General features: G+C 37.5%; 1 protein-coding gene across 2 annotated transcripts in view; it reads left to right on the top strand.

Moving 5' to 3' along the window:
- Positions 1-5,402: 5,402 nt before the first annotated feature.
- The window catches only part of GTPBP8 (GTP binding protein 8 (putative)), an 18,916-nt gene continuing 5,587 nt past the window's right edge, over positions 5,403-18,731 (top strand). Inside the window, exons 1-6 of one of the 2 annotated variants that reach the window (XM_046003240.1) lie at positions 5,405-5,808; positions 7,625-7,723; positions 9,576-9,706; positions 10,318-10,417; positions 12,549-12,667; positions 17,297-17,792. In XM_046003240.1, the coding sequence (XP_045859196.1) occupies positions 5,473-5,808; positions 7,625-7,723; positions 9,576-9,706; positions 10,318-10,417; positions 12,549-12,667; positions 17,297-17,399 (888 nt within the window). In that variant the 5' untranslated portion in view covers positions 5,405-5,472 and the 3' untranslated portion in view covers positions 17,400-17,792. Of the gene's footprint in view, positions 5,809-7,624; positions 7,724-9,575; positions 9,707-10,317; positions 10,418-12,548; positions 12,668-17,296; positions 17,793-18,731 lie in introns of those variants that run through there. The other variant, XM_046003241.1, reaches the window with a different exon arrangement.

Genomic DNA, 18,731 nt, shown 5'->3' with positions numbered 1-18,731 from the left:
ATCTGTCTATCAGGTAACGGCCTGGTACCTCTACCGTAGGCATTACTCCTTTGCAAAAGTAATCATAAAAAAAATCTTTTATAATATATTATCCAGTCCATGAGGGGTGTGAGTAAGCAGGTTGGAGGGAATGAATGACCAGGGACCTCGCTGCATTCAACAGCAGTTAAATACCCCAGGGCACACCTAATCAGCCTAGGATCTGCTGTTCAAAGCAGCCACTATCGTGCAGTGCAAACTGTTCTCTAGATGCCCCATGCTTCATTACAGGCATCTGATGTAGCTACTTCCCCCAAAGTTCTAGTTTTGCCATGTCCTACTAAAAAGACGAGAGCAGGTTTATCACACTTTTCTCAAAAATCTCCAGAGAAGTCATTTGTATTTAGAGCAGAACTTGCAATATAATTTCCCTACAATTAAACAATCTCATTATAAGTGCAGATGAGAGACTTCTTTTTAAACTTTTTTTAGACTATTTTTAAATTTTTTACCTTAAGGGGCACCTAGGTAGCTTCTAACTCTTGGCTGGGCTTCTTGTTGGGCTTCTAACTCTTGGTTTCAGCTCCAGTGGTGATCTCTAGATCCAGCCCCGGGTGGAGCTGTGTGTTCAGCATGGAGTCTGCTCAGGATTCATTCCTCTACCCGCCCCCTCCTGCTCTGCTCCTCTCCCTATTCACACCTGCTCTCTCTCTTTCTTAAATAAATAAATAAAATCTTTAAATTTTTTACCTTTTAATCTATGTACAAAAAAGAGTTAACATAGCAGGCTTGTGACTGCAGTCTCAGAAAGGCTTGTTTACAGATTGGACCTTAGGTGGTGCCTGGGAACTTGATTAGAAAACATTCCCTAAATGATAACAGTGACTCAGTGTACCTCTACTATTTGTACGAACAATACAATGAGGGTTACGCTAGGCACCTGCTTTCCTTCCGAGAGTCTGGAATTTCAGTGACTATATATAGTCAGTTACACAGCCACTATGGGCCTACAAGGCCAGCCTGTGATACAAATGCTGGAGTCTAGGCTCAAGCAGGTGTTCCTGGGAGACATTTCACACATTACTGGCAGAGTCAGGTGCATCCTGAGCAACTCCACTAGGAAAGGACACATAGAAGCTTGTGAATGATTTACCTCCAGACTTTACCTTGAGTGCCTTTCCCTTAACCAGTTCTGCTTTGTATACTTTCATGGTGATAAATCATAGCCAAAAGTACAATCATATGCTGAATCCTGTGAGTCTTCCTAAGGATCCACCAAATCTGGGGAGTAATCTTGGGGACTCCTGAAAAAATCTATCTGTATGTGAATTAAACAATCTGAACATATCTCAACCTCTCTGCCTCTGGAACACCATCTCATCTACTCAGAGTGCAAGAGAACACAGCATTCATTTACAATAAAGCAATGAAGATACAGACTGAAGATACACAACAAGGTAAATGTACGCATTAAAATAACCTTGTCTACTAGGCAAGAAGAATTAAAAGTTAATGAAGTTATGAGTGAGGAAAGTAAAATCCACATTTTTTTCTGGCAAACAAACAAACCTATATATAAAAACATGAGTTGAAGAGTGTTCTAAAATATTTTAATAGCACTAATATGGCAGAGAAATCAAACACACAACTACAAATGAGAAAAACTGACTATATAAAACAACTTTTTCTATTGAGAAAAACAACCTTGAAGGAAGTGAAGCTCTACACTACCCTTCCTCCAAACCCAAATCATTCTAAGAACTCACCTCCTACACATGAGCACTGTCTGCTATTTAATCTCCAGATCTCTTTAAAGAAATCTGTTAGTACAGCAGGCACAACCTTAAAAGAAAGCTCAAAAGACTTCTGTGAAGGAAAAACCCTCTCTGAAGTCAGAGATATTCTCTAAAGGTACATTAATGAAATATAAAGTGAAACTAAATTATGATGAGCTCCCAAAGAAGAGGATCGTAGGAAATACATCTCTGCTGTTTCTTGAATGATGGCAAAATAATAAATCTCAAAAATAATTTATAATCCAGATAGAAAATTAGAGAAACAAGTCATACATCATGTTGTATGTGTGGGCCATAAAGTTTTGTGAACATGTTAGGAGATACCTAGTGTATATTTTTAAATTAAATTAATTTATTTGAGAGAGAGAAAGAGAGAGAGAAACTTTAGCAGACTCTACAGTGAGCACGGAGCCCAACGCAGGGCTCCCACTCACAATCCTGAGATCACCACCCGAATGGAAACCAAGAGTTGGATGCTTAACCAACTGAGCCATGCAGGCACCGCGAATGTACATTTTTTAAATGAAATGAACTGTTGTCCAGAAAACTTGAGAAAAACATAGTTAAGTGCATTTTAAATTTACAGCATCCATTCAGATAGTAGTTACTACAACTTAAGCAATTTAAGTCACGTGTGGTAGGTTCTCACACATTCTCATTCATATAGTGCCTCTTCTTCCCCCCCCCCAATATTTTCTTCCTAAAACAAAGGTTGGAGGTCCCAATTAGGTTGTGACCATGTTTTTCTTTTATTTTTATTCCTGGCATCCAGATCAATGCCAGGAACAGCAGGCACTTATTACATGTTAATTACTATTGCTAAAACAAGGGGAGAGTATGGTAGGACAATGTTGAGTGTAGACTGGACACTGAGACCTAGTCCATTACTTTTCTCCTCATTTAAAAGTGAGTTTTCCTAGAATCTCTGCCTTTGCTTCTGTCAGAGCATGCAAACCATTTTTGGTTGATCTAAGATGAGAGTTGATCTATGTGTACGCTATGCTTGCTGACTCTCTGATGTTATTGATTCTACCTATTTTGGTCTACAGTGTTGGCCTTCTCAGGGTCTTAGATGGATTCCCTAAACTTGACATCTACAGAATTTGATCATAAATTGAGATCGCTCTGGAACTAATGGCCAATCATTATAGAGACGGACACCACTGATGGAACAATTGAGATAGCCCTGTCCTCATGGTAAGAACCTACCACTGTTCTACCTGTGTTCCCCCCATTCTCATTAGATGAACATGACAGAACTACAGCATTTAGACCAGATAGAGTGTAGCAATAAAAGCTGGTACTAAGAAATGCATGCAAAGTAGGTAATACCTCTGCAAGTTACTAAATAGGAAAATCTTGTTAACTTTGTGGTGAACAACCTCCCAAGCCGTCAAACAGAAGGTACTTTTTCTCAGGAGGATGAACCATAAACACATCCTGAACTCTACTAATTTTCACAATGTAACTAGATTAGTGACCTTTACCAAACATCATAAATACCCACTGGATGAGGAAATATCCTGAATGGAAGGGAAACCTGAACTCCCTGAAGTCCATGGAGGATAACATTTTGGCCTGCCTAACCTGCAGTCACAGGTGCTTTAAGCCCTAAAGCTTTACTATGTGTCCTCTGTAATAGGTTTGACATTTACATGGGCCACTCCAACTATCCCATGTCTGATGATTCTGGATTTACAAAAGAACAACAAAACATCTTACAATGCTATATTAATCAGGACTCTTGATTGCAGTCAAATCCATGTCAAATCAGGTCCAGTAAATGCAAGATGAAGAACGAACTGACTTGTGTGATGGAGGAGCTGAGGGACAGAGAACATGATATTCAACATAGTTCATCAGGAGTCACACTGCCTGGACCCCTATCTCTCCGTATTGTTTTTGTATGTTAGCATCATTGTCTCTTAAAGCACTGTAGGTGTCCCTCACGTAGCTGGAAAGAATGGCCATCATGAGTGCTAGACTCACATTCTAGCATTTTGACTTAATGGTAGAGCCAGCTGCCCATCCAACTTCAACATAATGACTGTCCCAGTTGGGGTCACCTGCACATTACTCACATAGTCATTATCCTCATAATACATACAATGTATGACCAAACCCTACCTCTTGTGAACAGTAGAGTTCTATTATCAATAGCCCCAACAGAACCACAGGAGCAGATGCTTCCTCTCTATGCAAGGGATGCTGAACAGCAAAAGACAATACACATTCAGTTCAAATGTCTATATCCAAACACTAATTTGATAGGAATAGTTAGAGTCACTTCAAGCATCTATCCTTGTTTACTCCACTCTGGCCACACTGGCCTCCTTGCTGTTCTTCAAAAAGCCATACACATTCCTGCCTCTGAGCCTTTGCACATTTATCTGGAATGCTTCTCTCACCTCCTTCAAGTTTGCATTCAAATACCATCTGTTCAGTGAAGATCATACTACAATCCAACACCCCTACAGCTCTATACACACACACACACACAACTTAGTGACTCAGCTTTGGCTTTTTTCTAAGCATTTATTATCTAATATATTCTGTGTTTTACTTAACTATTGTCTCAAGGCAACAGCATGAGGACAGAAACTCTTATCTGTTTCATTTACTCACTGATATATCTCCAGCACCTAGTGTAATGCCTGGCATATAATTGGTGTTCATTACATATTTGATGAATTAACAAATGATGGAATCTAGCAGGGATGCTTCATCACTCTGTTAGAGTACATCATAGTACAGTACATGAATACAGTCTTCATTTATTGACCTCCCTAGGCTTCTACAGTTTAGCAAAATACACCCAACCTCAGCTGTGGAACTGGACCCAGGGTGGGATTTCCACAGTTCTCTGGGAGGAGCAATCACCTTAGATCAATTTAAGCCTTATCTCACGTCCTTGTTATGTTTCCGCAATCCACATGACGAAGTAGCTGCTTGCTTTCCTAATCCACATTCCTTTTCCCCCACTAGGATTTAAATCCTATTCTGAATCTAAGCCCTGACACCCTATCTAGCCAGGAGGCTAGATCCTTTGAAGAGGGTGCTACTTCACCCAGACGGAGCACCTGGAACCAACATGCTGTTAACTACCAGTGAGAATATCACAAGAACGTGGAGGATGGTGTTGCAACATCCCATCCACCAGACTGAACGCCCTTTAATACTGATTTGGCCTGATCTTCCTGGACTTTGACAGTTCCCTCTCGGACTCTATATCCATTGCCGCTCTCCAACGGAATCAGCTTTGCCGAGTGACGTATACGTCAACAAACATCAATGATCCGTGAGATAACTGGATACTGTGAGGAGTAAACAGGCCTGGAATCCACCAGAGCTTCACACGTTTGCTCCTTCGTGTGACGCTCAAAGGCCACAGGGCCCAGGTGTGTCTTTTCACCTCTGCAAACTGTCAAACGACCTCCTCACAGTGATATACAAGTCAAAGGCTCAGTCATCAGTCTGCAGCTGAGCGTGAGTCAACCTTCAGCCCCCGAGTCCCCACCCCCACCTCCCGGTCTCGAGGAAACCGCGGCCTCGGGCTCTCTGGATTGGAAGCGTTGCGGCGGAAACTTGTGAGGCCAGATGAGACTACAATTCCCAGCAGGCATAGCGGAAGCGGTGTCGCCCGGGCGCAGGCCTGACTTTGGCGCGAAGCGCTGCGCGGGACTTCTGGGAGAGGAAAATGACGGCCACTGGCTTGCGGCTAGTCACCCGCAAGCTACTGGAGCGTCCCGCGGCGTTGCGGCGCATGAACCGAGCCTGCCGCACGTTCCAAACCTTCGCAGAAGTTCTCAGGCTGCCCAAGAGACAAATGACGAAGCTCGCGTTCCCACTACAGGAACTCCAGCGGCAGCTCACTCCAGACGCGAGATTGGACCTTCACGTGAAGATCTTCGACCCGAGCTTGGAGGACATCTCTAAGGCGGAGAGCGTCTTCACGGCCACCGGCCGCAACCGCATCGAGTACCTCAGCTCCGCGGTGCGCCTCGACCACGCCCCGGACCTCGCCCGCCCTGAGGTGAGAGCCGCGGCTGCGCGCACTCCTCACTCAGGTGGTGAAGACTGGGGCAGGCATTTTGCCCTCGCCTATTCTTGTCACCAAACGAGAAAGATTTTCTAGCTTTGTGGGGACGCATAAAATTATTTTAACTAAATAAGCATATATAGTTTTAGTTACTTTGGTAATGAATATACAAGATTAAGTGATTGTAAAAACTAAACCAGTTCAAAAAATTAAATGGCTTTTTATTCTTTCTCCTTCTTAATTGACGTAGGGAAAAACATGCCGAGACAAATGAGACAAAGTGAATAGGAAAAGTGCAATAGTTACACAAATGTGATGGCCCTTATCAGTACGTAATTTTCACCCAATCTGAATTTCCTGTCGTGCAGAAATAATAGTTATATATACATCGCAACTGTGTGGCTTTTATTAAACAACTTTAGTGAAATTCCAGGAGTAGGCATTTTATGCATGTCTTAAGATCTCATTATTTGCAACTGCACCACTGCAGTGGAAACTTTCCTTCGAATTAGAACTGCTATGATAGTTTAAGTAGAACTAAGGGGAGCATAAGTAGTTTAATAATTTTGAGATGACACCGTGTTTTGACTCGACTTCTGAATTGCTGGGCTTTTTGTCCAGTAACTTTTTGTTTCTTGAAATTTAGTTTTATTTATATATTATCATTGGATTTAATCTGGCAGAGCATTTGAAACTTATGCAGGACTCAGATCAATTCATACTGAAGGACTGACCCCAGTCTTGCAAAATATGTAGCATCCCTGGCCCCACCCACTAAGTGCCACCCAGTCCTATTCATAAATAGAAATGCCTTTACGAATTTCTAAAACAACCCCCAGAGGGTGATAACCACCTTCACCTAGAACCACTGATTGGTATTGTACCCCCTTCAATACCATGTTAAAAAGCAGTCATGTATATTAATGGTTAGTATCAGGAACATTATGTTCCTTTCTACACTATAGAGGTCTAAAGGAGGAAAGTTTAACTGCAACAAGAGAGGTCAAGGGAAAAGAATAACCTTGTAAATGCAATGGTGTTGCCCACAGTCTACTCTGGGAGTTTGTGGGGCAATGCAGTTTCAGACATGTAGTTGTACTTTAGAATAAGTTTTGTTGACATGCATATAATTTTTAACTTCAAAAAGCTTTGTAAATATGGAATGCTTAATAAATGTCCCAGGGGCACCTGGGTGGCTCAGTGGGTTAAAGCCTCTGCCTTCGGCTCAGGTCATGATCCCAGGGTCCTGGGATTGAGCCCCGCATCGGGCTCTCTGCTCAACGGGGAGCCTGCTTCCCTTCCTCTCTCTCTCTGCCTGCCTCTCTGCCTACTTGTGATCTCTCTCTGTCAAATAAATAAATAAAATCTTTAAAAAAAAAAATAAATGTCCCAGATGTTCTTGAGTAACATAATGTAATTAAAGGCACAGGTTCTGGTTATAGATGTCCTGAGTTTAAATTCCAACGTCTTCCCTTTTTAGCTATATAATTTTGGGCCAGGTATTTAGCCTCTCTCTGCCTCTAGTTTTATCATTTGTAAAATGGGGATAAATAATATTACCTACCTTATAAGGATGTTGTAAAAAGTAGATAAGAAAATGTATGCTAAGTGCTTTGGACAGTACCTGGCCCTGGGAATCATTCAGTAGATAGTAGTTATATGTTAGAATCTGAGATTCAACTAAACATAAGCCACCTTTTACATGGCTAGGAAAGACAGTTGTTTAACGGATTTTTGCAGCTAAAACAATATATAATAAAAATGTATATATAAACCTTGTACTCAATTATCTTCTTTTTCCTTGTATAAGGTGTGTTTTATAGGCAGAAGCAATGTTGGAAAATCCTCTCTAATAAAAGCCTTATTTTCCCTGGCCCCAGAGGTTGAAGTCAGAGTCTCCAAGAAACCGGTATGTTGAAGGAAAGGGTTGGGGAGGCCCATGGGATATAAAAGAAACAGTATATTGAATGTAAAATATGTCTGAACCATCTCTGAATTGACTAATTAATGTTGAGAGGTACAAGAACTCATACTTGCTAAGTTTCTAGAGCAGTGATTTCTTTCAAACAAGTAGTAAATTAAGACATTTTATTGACACCTGTACATATCCCTGAAGAAGAAGGAAGTATGTCTGGATTTATTTTGGTTGTCTTGCCAGTTTCTTGAGGAAATCTTTTGTTCAAATCTTTTCCAAAGAGTTGCCGCATAAAGTATTGTTGCCATTCTGTGTTTGCTTCTTTAAGATTGATCATCTACTCCTACCCTGATTTTAGAGGAAACTGCTTTGAAGTGGTTTTTCCCTCCTATAATCTTGTATACCTTGCTAAGTCCTTTCTCCCTCCCTTCTCCTACTACCCCTTCTCTCTTTATATATAGATATAGATGCAGATGTACATACATATACATATACTTATACATATATATATAGTAGGCAGACCCCAGTTTACCCAGGGCCAAATGATGTGATTACCCCAGCCAGTCTGCTGTAGTAGCTTTCTGGTGTTTTTTAAATTTCCTCTACTCTTTCTCAGTGATGCAGACTACCAATATCTAAGATATGTTGTCCTTAAAATTCACCCCTAGTTCCTCTCACCTTATTATCTATCCATGGCAAAATGTTCCCACCAACCTACGGCTCACTGCCCCCCTTTCTTTGCATTGGAACTCTTACATGAAGCTTCCTAGTCTTCTCTTGCTCCCCATTTCTTCAGTAGTGGATCCCCTAGCTTCATTACTAATGCTGGTGATTGTAATTCATTAAATCTCCTATCCTTAGGCCTACCCTCTCTCCTCAAATAACACAGCTAAACTCTGATTTCTAGGTAGGGTGGGTTCCCTTCCAGCTGTGAGAGGACAGTGGAAGAAATGTATTCTTGACATTCCTAATCTGTCATTTTTCTGCAGTCAAATGCTTTACCACTGCGCTATACCCCCAACCTAATCTGTCATTTTTCTATGGATAGACACATCAACTGATTGGGAACCTAAGCACTGTTTACAAAATCTTTCCTCTGAAAATATTTGGTCTAAGTTCAACAATTGACTTTTTAAGTTGTTTATCTTAATCTTTTGTTTTCTGATTAATAATGTCATTGGTCATAAAACCATGACACTTTACCATCTTTACATCATTTTAATTTAACACATATTTTATAGTGTTGTACATGCTTTTAAAAAATGGTTTACTGAAAGCACTAAAACCATCTAATGAAACACGCAAAACATCTTGATTTTAGGGAAGCAGTAGTCTAGATGTAACAAACTATCAAGTTTTGCATCTAGATTTTATGAAAACCTGTATGACTGAGAGTAAGTATTTTTAGTTTAACCAATCTGTGCCATAATTTATTTCTCTTTAATATGGATTATTCATCATTATTATTCATCATAGAATCATAATTATTCATCAGAGAATATTGACTAATGCAGTGACACCATTATAGGGTAACTTTTCACTGAGAAAGAGCTAATGAAAAGACTCCGACATATTTTGGGTACATATTCCTAATCAGAAGTTCTTCTTAAGTCATATAGATGCTCTTAAAAAGGAATTGGAGGAAAGAAATAGTATCATCTAAGCTTATCTCCAGCCACTTCTCTTCTATATTCTTTTCCTGTATCATCATCAGCACAGCTAGGATTATATTCAGAACACTTAGCCTTTTAATAAATATTTGCTGATTGAATAGAAAATGTTGAGTCATTAAACATATAAAGGATGTATTCTAAGGAAGCTTTTATTTTTCCATTTATTTTATCAGGGGCACACAAAGAAAATGAATTTTTTCAAAGTTGGAAAATATTTTACATTGGTGGACATGCCAGGTTATGGCTATAGAGCTCCCGAAGATTTTGTTGACATGGTAGAGACCTATCTAAAAGAACGAAGGAAGTAAGGAAAATATTTTCTTATAAATCTAATCCAAAAGCATGTTATAGTTAATTGGGTTCATGTCTCTTTCTCCCGCTAGAGTTCAAGCTTTTTTTTTTTTTTTTTTAAGACTGTATTTATTTATTTGTTGGAGAGAGAGAGAGTGAGCACAAGCATGGGGAGCTGCAGGCAGAGCAGGCAGCGGGAAAGCAGGCTCCCTGCCAAGCAAGGAGCCCAATGCAGAACTTGATCCCAGTACCCTGGGATCATGACCTGAGTCAAAGGCAGACATTTATCCAGCTGAGTCACCAGGTGTCCCTAGAATTCAAGCTTTTAAAGGAAGGTACTCACTCATCTTTGTGTCCAGCCCTAAGCAGAGGATCTTAGGTCCAATACCTGCTATTGAAATAAATTAATATTTAGTAAATTTAGTTATTGAAAGTAATAGCATTGAGATTTATTGGATTATAGAATGAACTTCTAATGAACTGAAAATTCCTTTTGCCTAAAAATTTTTAAATTTGGGAGTGAAAATTATTCAAAAGAAAATTTCTCAGCATAGTGAGGGTCAGGGAAGAAATGAATGAGTATATTTGATATTGTCATTAATTTTTATTTCTGCATTTTTATAGTTTGATGAGAACATTTTTGTTAGTCGATAGTGTTGTCGGAATTCAAAAAACTGACAGTATTGCCATAGGAATGTGTGAGGAATTTTCATTACCTTATGTGGTAAGTATTTCCTTTGAATCATAGTTGCTATTGGAAATAAGTTTGTGTGCATACATGTGCAAATGCTTGTGTGTGTGTGTGTGTGTCTTTTCAGTGAGAGAGCAGGTCTTATCTCTGCAAGGATAGTTTTTGAATAATCTTTTTGGTTATCAGCCATTAGTAGATAAGTTCTGTGGTACTTTTATTCTCTTTTCTTTCTCTCAGCTTTAAGTTTTCAAAATTATAGTCAAAGTAAAGTATTTTTAAGCTGTTCATTTAGTGTTCCTAAGTGCTTTTCCCTTTCATTTTCTTAATGGCAATATAAATATTTGTCTAAAACATATTAGTGGCTCTTTAACAGCAGTTTGGCATATAGTACATTTTGAAGCGTAAATGAAATTGCAACTGAAAAATTTGCTAAAGCAATTTGTAGTTTAAGAACCATTGTAAGAAAATAGCAGGCTCCAGCACATACAGGTAGGATTTTTACAAAACAGTATTTCTTCTGGGAATATCTTACCTGTATTTTTTTTTTCTGTTGTTTGCCCTAGAATAGAATAAAGATTAGTAGGTTGGTATCCACATTTATTTTGCTTCATGAGTTTTCCAGGTAAAATAGCCCTCTGAAGTTCCTTTCTAAGAAAAAGAATCCATTGACTGTAATTTGGTTTCAAAAAAAGAAACCACTAAAATGTAACAGTGAAGTTTAATGCAAATCAAACCATGTTACTAGTCAGTGATGTTTTTGTATTCTTGGGGTTATGGAATTTTGGGATTTTGCAAAAACCCTATGAAGCATAAGCTATAACTACAGTTAGTATGAGTCAAAGGTTTGATTATAGTCCACATAGTAGAAAATACCCAATAGCGCCAAACTGGTTTTAAGTGATACAGTATTCCTGATTTGGTATCATAGGTACCAGTTTATAGAATTGTATATTTTTCTCAGCTTCAAATTTAAAGAAATTTTACTTTGTTTTTGGAAAGAGGTTGTGATAAAGGAATTATGCCTCCTTTTAAATACTAGCATATTTGCTCTTATGAGGAAAGACTCCCAATTGGAGGGACTCACAAGTCATTAGAAACCACATGCTTTCTGCTACTCACTTCTTTTACCATTAACATTTTTTAATAACTGGAAAGCATAAATGATTAGTCAGGAAATTTTAATTTTGTAGAAATTCCCCAGGAAATTGATAGATCAAAGTTTTACTTTTAATTGATTTTGTAATCATTCCTATAATTGTAGTAGATATAAGATACAAATAGCCTGATTTCTAGTTTTTCCTTTGTATTATTGCATATAAGGCAGAACCATTTTGTAGGTCAAAAATGATTATAAGTTGGCAACTTTATTTGGATCAACCTAACACTGTTCGTCTTAGTTAACATAAGATATAGAGTGATCATATGAAATTTGTCTTATGTCAATTACAAATATGGCCCAAGGTCCTTTTCACTGGTCTTGAATCCAAGATATTTTGGCCCTTTGTAGTTAAAGCACCATTAAACAGCAAACATATAGTAGTATATGCTTTATCCATTGCATACATTAACTCATTTAATCTTCATGGTAACTCCTTTTGGAGGTGTTGCTTTTATTTTATAGATGAAAAAATAAGTATAGAGAGAATAAGAAACTTACCAGGGTCATCTAGTTGTTATTAACCACGTGTAGTTAGGGGCGCCTGGGTGGTGTAGTTTGCTAAGCGTCTGACTTTTGGTTTTAGGTCAGGTCATGATCTTGGTATGGTGGAATTGAGCCCTGCAATGGGGCTTTGTGCTCAGCCAGAGTCTGCTAAGTTTTCTGTCTCCTTCTCCTTCCCCCACCACTGTGCACTCATTCTCTGTCTAGAATACATAAATAAATTTTTTTAAAAATTGTAGCTAAAACATAAAATTTTATATTAAAGATTATTTATTTATTTATTTGACAGACAGATCACAAGTTGGCAGAGAGGCAGGCAGAGAGAGAGGGAGAAATAGGCTCCTTGCTCAGCAGAGAGCCCGATGTGGGGCTCGATCCCAGGACCCTGGGATCATGACCTGAGCTGAAGGAAGAGGCTTTAACCCACTGAGCCAACCAGGTGCCCAAAATTTTGTATTAGAAAAAGACTTTATTTCTAATGCTTAAATATTTGTTTTCTTACAGATGGTATTAACAAAAATTGACAAATCTTCCAAGGGACATCTTTTAAAACAAGTGCTTCAGATCCAGAAATTTGTTGACAGTGAAACACAAGGATGTTTTCCTCAGTTGTTTCCTGTAAGGTAAGAGCTGAATTATTTTATAACTTTATGTACTAACATCCTTTAGTATTACATAGTATTTCTTAAATTGAGGTATCACTTAAAATAAGAGGAGTTTGGAAGACTATGCACTTAACCATGAATTATTGGCACAATCCATCAGCGCTTTTATTTTTTTCTTCCTTCTATTTTGTCTTCCTTCTACATGGTAGGTATCTTCATTCTTTTTCTGCCTCATCCTAGCTCAATCCTAGATCACAGCAGAAATAAAATCTTCTTACTTTATAAAATCAGCTAAATAACAGCCACAATAAAGATACTACCATGCTTTTCTCAGTTTCAGAGAAAAATCATCTTTATGGTAGAAAGCTCATTCAGGCTGTGAGGGATAAAAATTTTTCTTTAAAAGGACCACATGTAAAGAAATGCTTCCTATAAGTTAGAATTAAGCATTGGTAGCAGATAGAATGGTTACTTCTAGAGCTGACAATTTTGAGGTATTTGATAGAGTTTAGTGATGAAACATGAGTCTATACTTCTAGCATATACCTTGAATATAGCGTACCTTGTACTAGAGCAGAGATACAGTGCCACTCCCATTTGACTTTCTTACTCTCACTTCTTTGTGGAAAGTAATAGGGTATTTGCTATGAGAAATAATTAAAACCAAGTAACAGTTGTATATGAAACTGTCCCCTAATCAGTCATTCAAGGTCCTACCAATCCAGATCACATTTAAATTGTTTGTAATTATGAACATGCCTATCAGAATCCTTCATTCAGTCATTCCTACAGAGTATTCTTCTCCCTTGACTTTCTTTCAAGTATTTATCCTGTTCACTTGTCTGTGTACCGTCTGTGTAATGGAGACTCCTAAGGGCAGGAATGAGATTCTATTTCTTAGAGCCCTGAGCACTGGCATAGAAGAATAGCTATTTCTTTTAACTGTTTAATAAGGAAGTGAGACCTTCCCTAAAAATGCAGCACAAACAAGATGGACAGATTATGGCTGAACAGCAGCATTTATTGGGAAAAAAATTAAGTTTTAATTGACTGTAAGCTGAATTTGAATTAACAGTTTAATAGAGCTGGGGAAAAACTGACAATGTTTTCTTGACCTACATTAATAGAATTATAGTGTTCCAAACAAGGAAATGATCTAGCACTAGTTCCAAACTGCTTTGAGCTACAGGCCATCAGACCAATCAGGTTAGACTGTGACTTGACATTAAGAACAACTAGAGTTAATCTGAAAACAGATGGTCTTGGGGAAGGTTACATCATTCATAATACTCACCTGGTCCTCATAGTCAACATCCCTATTTCCAGTTACGGTTACAGGTCAAGGAAATGAAGTGGGTTGCAGAGAGGTAATTGTTTAAATAGAAGGAGCATGGACTTTGGGGTCAGACAGCCTTGATTTTGCATGGTTCCTCTACTTCTTGGGCATAGATTTTAAAGCAACTTATTTCATTTTCTGAGTCTGTTTTCTCACTAGTAAAAATATGATTGTTACAAGGATCAAATAAAATGTATTGTGACTGATGCACACACAGCCACATGATAAATGTCAGCTTCCTTTCTCGCCAAGTCGGTCAGTAAGTAGCAAGGTTAGGCCAACAACCCAGAGTATCAGATTCTCACTACTTTTTAAAGATATTCCCTTCTTTAGATACGTCAGCATTCTCTCCTGTATAACCCTGGAATCACTGCTGCCACTTTACTTGCCATAAGTGACAAAGGTACTGTAGAAGCCATACAAGTTTAAGACTTGAGATGCAGGAAGCTGGTGACTTCAAAGAACTTCAACATGTACTGTATATAGAGGAATTTGGTATACTATACTCTGTAGCTCTCAAAACCCAACTCAAAGTAGGGTTATATACGTACCTTGATTTTGTATGCATGACCAAGTCCTAGTCCATCCCTCCAGAAAGAAGTTTGGCCTGTTCATGAAATAATTATTGTAAAATAAGTCAGGTTTTATTTCCTTCTTATACGATTCTTGTAGGAGAAAGGGGGAATTATAGTCCAGCAAGCGTTGGCCTATAAGGCTTTGGCAAAAGTTAAATGCTGAACTTCATGTCAGAACTCTGCCCCAGCTGAGTAGGGATTTGTAAATGGTGTAAAGCTCCTAATGATGCTGGGATCTATCTGTTTTTATAACTGTCATGGGAGAAATATGTAAGTAGGTAGAGTATAATTGCTTTCTATATTGTGGAATTCCAAGCAAAGACAATGGACTCTAAGGACAAAGAAAATCACATTAATTGACAAAAATGTTGTAATTGAGTTCAAGATGCCATAATTAGTGTATGGACAATCCAACTTACATTTCTCCTTCAAGCTATATAACTTCACTTATAACCCAGAAATCATTATAGGCTGTTCTCAAGCAAGCAGCTTTGGTCAAAAAGTCTAAAATGCTATAATATATCAAGAAAGGAATTAAGACTACAGCAGAAAATATTTTACCTTTTTATGTACAGGTATATATGATTCTTGTATCCAGGAAAGTCATAGTGTATTCATAAAAGTCCATGTATCCTGAGAAATCATGTGGTCACTTCCAGCTGACAAATGGATAGATGCATATGGATGGATATAGTAAGATGAGTAGACAATAATAGACACAATAGTGGTGATTATGATTTTTTAAAATGACCAAAAAAAGATCTAAATTATCAAGGTTGTTGAATCTTTGTCACAAAAAGAACAAACTAAAGAAATCAAAACTTCTGGTCTGGAAAATAAAAAGCAAAATAGAAGATATTACAATGGCATTTTTCACAGAAATAGAACAATCTTAAAATTTGTATGGAACCATAAAAGACCACAAATAGCCAAAGCAATTTGAGAAAGAACAAAGTTGAAGGTATCATGTTTCCTGATTTCAAACTATATTATGAAGTTACAGTAATCAAAAAGGTATGGTACTGGCATTATAAAAAGACACATAGATCAATGGAACAGAATAGAGAGCCCAGAAATAATCCCATAAATAGTGTTGGCAAAACAGAAGAGTCACATGCAAAAGAATGAGACGTAGATTACTGTTTTATACTATATAAAGAAATTAATTCAAAATGGATTAAAGACTTGAATGTTAAGGCTTGAAACCATTAAACTCCTAGAAGAAAACATAGGCCCTAACATCAGACTTGGCAATGATTTTTTGGCTTCGACACCAAAAGCAAAGGCAACAATAGCAAAAATAAACATGAGGGACTATATTGAACTGTAAGAAAGCTGCACAGCAAAGGAAACCATCCAGAAAATGAAAAGGCAACCTCCTGAATGAAAGAAAATATTTGCAAATCATGTATCTGATAAGGGGTTAATAACTGAAATACATAACTCCTGTAACTCAATAGCAAAAAAAAAAAAAAAGAAAATGATTAAAAAATGGCCAGAGGATCTGAATAGACATTTTTGCAAAGAATACACACACATGGCCAACAGGAAAATATGAAAAGATGCTTAGCAGGACTAACCATCAGGGAAACGCAACCAAAACTACCACAATGAGATACCACCTCACACCTACTGGAATAATTATTAAAAAGGCCAAAAAAAAAAAAAAAAAACCCACAAGAAATAACAAGCATTGGTGAGAATGTGGAGAAAAGGGAACCCTTGTGCACTGTTCGAAATCAAATTAGTACAGACACTATGGAAAACAGTATGAGATTCCTCAAAAAATAGAACTACCATATGATCCAAAAATACCACTTACAGGTATTTCTCTGAAGAAAACAAAAAGTCTAATTTGAAAAGATATCTGCACCCCCACATTCCTGCAGCATTGTTTACAGTAGCCAAGATATGGAAACAGCCTAACTGTCCATTAATAGATGAATGGACAAAGCAAATATGGTGTATATATATACAATGGAATACAATTCAACCATTAAAAAGGTGAAATCTTGCCATTTGTGACAACATGGGTGGATTTTGAGGGGATTAAGTTAAGTGAAATAAGTCAGGCAGAGAAAAACAAATACCACATGATCTCACTTATATGTAGAATTTGAGAAACAACAAAAAAGCAAAATCATAGATGCAGAGATTAGTGGTTGTCAGAGGTGGAGGTTGGGGGATAGGAGATATGGGTGAAGGGGATCAAAAGGTACAAACTTCCAGTTATAAAATAATCAAGTCATTGAGATGTAATATACAGCATGGTGGTGTTTATACTGTATTGCATATTTGAAAGTTGCTGAGAGCAGATCTTAAAAATCCTCATCACAAGAAAAGGAAGAATTGTAATCATGCCTGGTGACAGAAGTTAACTACATTTTACTGTGATCATTTCACAATATATACAAGTACCTAGGCATTATGTTGTACAACTGAAGCTAATATTACATGTCAATTATACCTCAATTAAAAAAAAATAGTCTGCTTAATAAAAGGCAAAGTAGTAGATATGGTGAAATTTTTAGAATCCTGAAGGAAACTGATCAGATTATGTGTATCATCAGATTTAGAATACAAGAGGCTAGTGGAAGAGAGGAATGGTAGAACAAATCAAGACATTCTGTTTCACACATGGAACTTAAAAGTTTTTAAGCAGTTTTTAAGTTAGATGAATTCAGGTATGTTACTACATCTGAAGTAAAGAAGAAAATTTTTCTTTTGTTTTCACAGTTCTGTGACCTATTCTGGAATCCATCTGTTGAGATGCTTTATAGCAGATATAACAGGAAATCTTAAGACTGATGGCTTTGGCCAACTGGAGTTGAATACCTAGAATTTCAACATTTTTTTAAATGTTGTGTATCTGTAATTTGCAGAAGGATCATTTCAGCTTTAAAACCTGCATCTTTCCAAAGCATGAATGAATTTGTGCTGGGGAAAAAGATCTTGTAAATAATTAAATTATGCAGTTCATTAGAACAGATACTCTTCTTATTTTAACAGCGTTTCTGTTTTAACAAACTGACAAACAAGAACATAAAGAAGTCCATAATATGAAAACCTATTTACTACTATGTAGAAAATGGTTTTTATTGGTCTTTTGTCTTTCTAAAGATAGTGTCTGTTGTGTATATTTAAGTATTAAAATGGATAGGTAAAAAGGGGCTACTTTTCTGTTGAGCACTTACAGGTATATGGAAGATAAATGCTTCTCTCTGTGCCTATAATTAATCTTTTTTCTAAGTCCTTATTTGAATATAATATTCTTGATAAAATTTCAGTCAGTCGATGCTGAAAACATCAGTCTTTTCAGACTGGGATCATTCACCTTCAAGTGAACAGAGGATTCAGAATCAGAAGACCAGAATTTAAGTTCCAGTTCTAGTATTTATTAGTTTGGGCCTTGGGCAGATTACTTGATTTCTCTGCCCTTAATTCATAACTCACAAAGCTATAGAGATTAAAATGGTATTGTACGTGTAAAGGATATCTATATATTCTATATACTTGTAAAGTGAAACCAACGAAGAATACGCAAAATTCAGATTTATCACAGAAAACCTCTTGTCATAGAGAAGGTAACATTTTCTCTATTGAAAGACAAAAACTAAGAACTAGTTTTAAGTGAGAACACTGATATTTGCAAAAGGGAGAAGAAAAAAGTTGATGGGCCAGTTTACAATTGGTACAGTAAAATTCAGAATGGAAAGATAAAGCCTTACTTTGAACTAAAGTTAACAGAAAAAAAAAATTTTTTTTTTTAAGGATTTTATTTATTTATTTGACAGAGATCACAAGTAGGCAGAGAGGCAGGCAGAGAGAGAGGCAGAAGCAGGCTCCCTGCTGAGCAGAGAGCCTGATGTGGGGCTCGATCCCAGGACCCTGAGACCATGACCTGAGCCCAAGGCAGAGGCTTTAACCCACTGAGCCACCCAGGTGCCCCAACAGAAAAAATTTTTATGAAGATGCTACTGACCTGTTTGTGTAAATGGCATAGCTTTTCAATGTGAGGCTGAATATTAACATTATAGCAGTAGCCCTGGTTAAAAACAAGTTTGTGGTTTTTTTAGGGAATTCAATTATGAATATATTTTCAGTTTTATAGTTGATAATCCTGGTCTATTCTAACCACCAGTGTTTTAAGCTGAAAGAAACAAAAAACTTT

Source organism: Meles meles, chromosome 4 (assembly GCF_922984935.1).
Source record: "Meles meles chromosome 4, mMelMel3.1 paternal haplotype, whole genome shotgun sequence".
In the NCBI taxonomy this organism is placed as follows: Eukaryota; Metazoa; Chordata; class Mammalia; order Carnivora; family Mustelidae; genus Meles; species Meles meles.
This window is presented reverse-complemented; position numbering and strand designations above follow the sequence as displayed.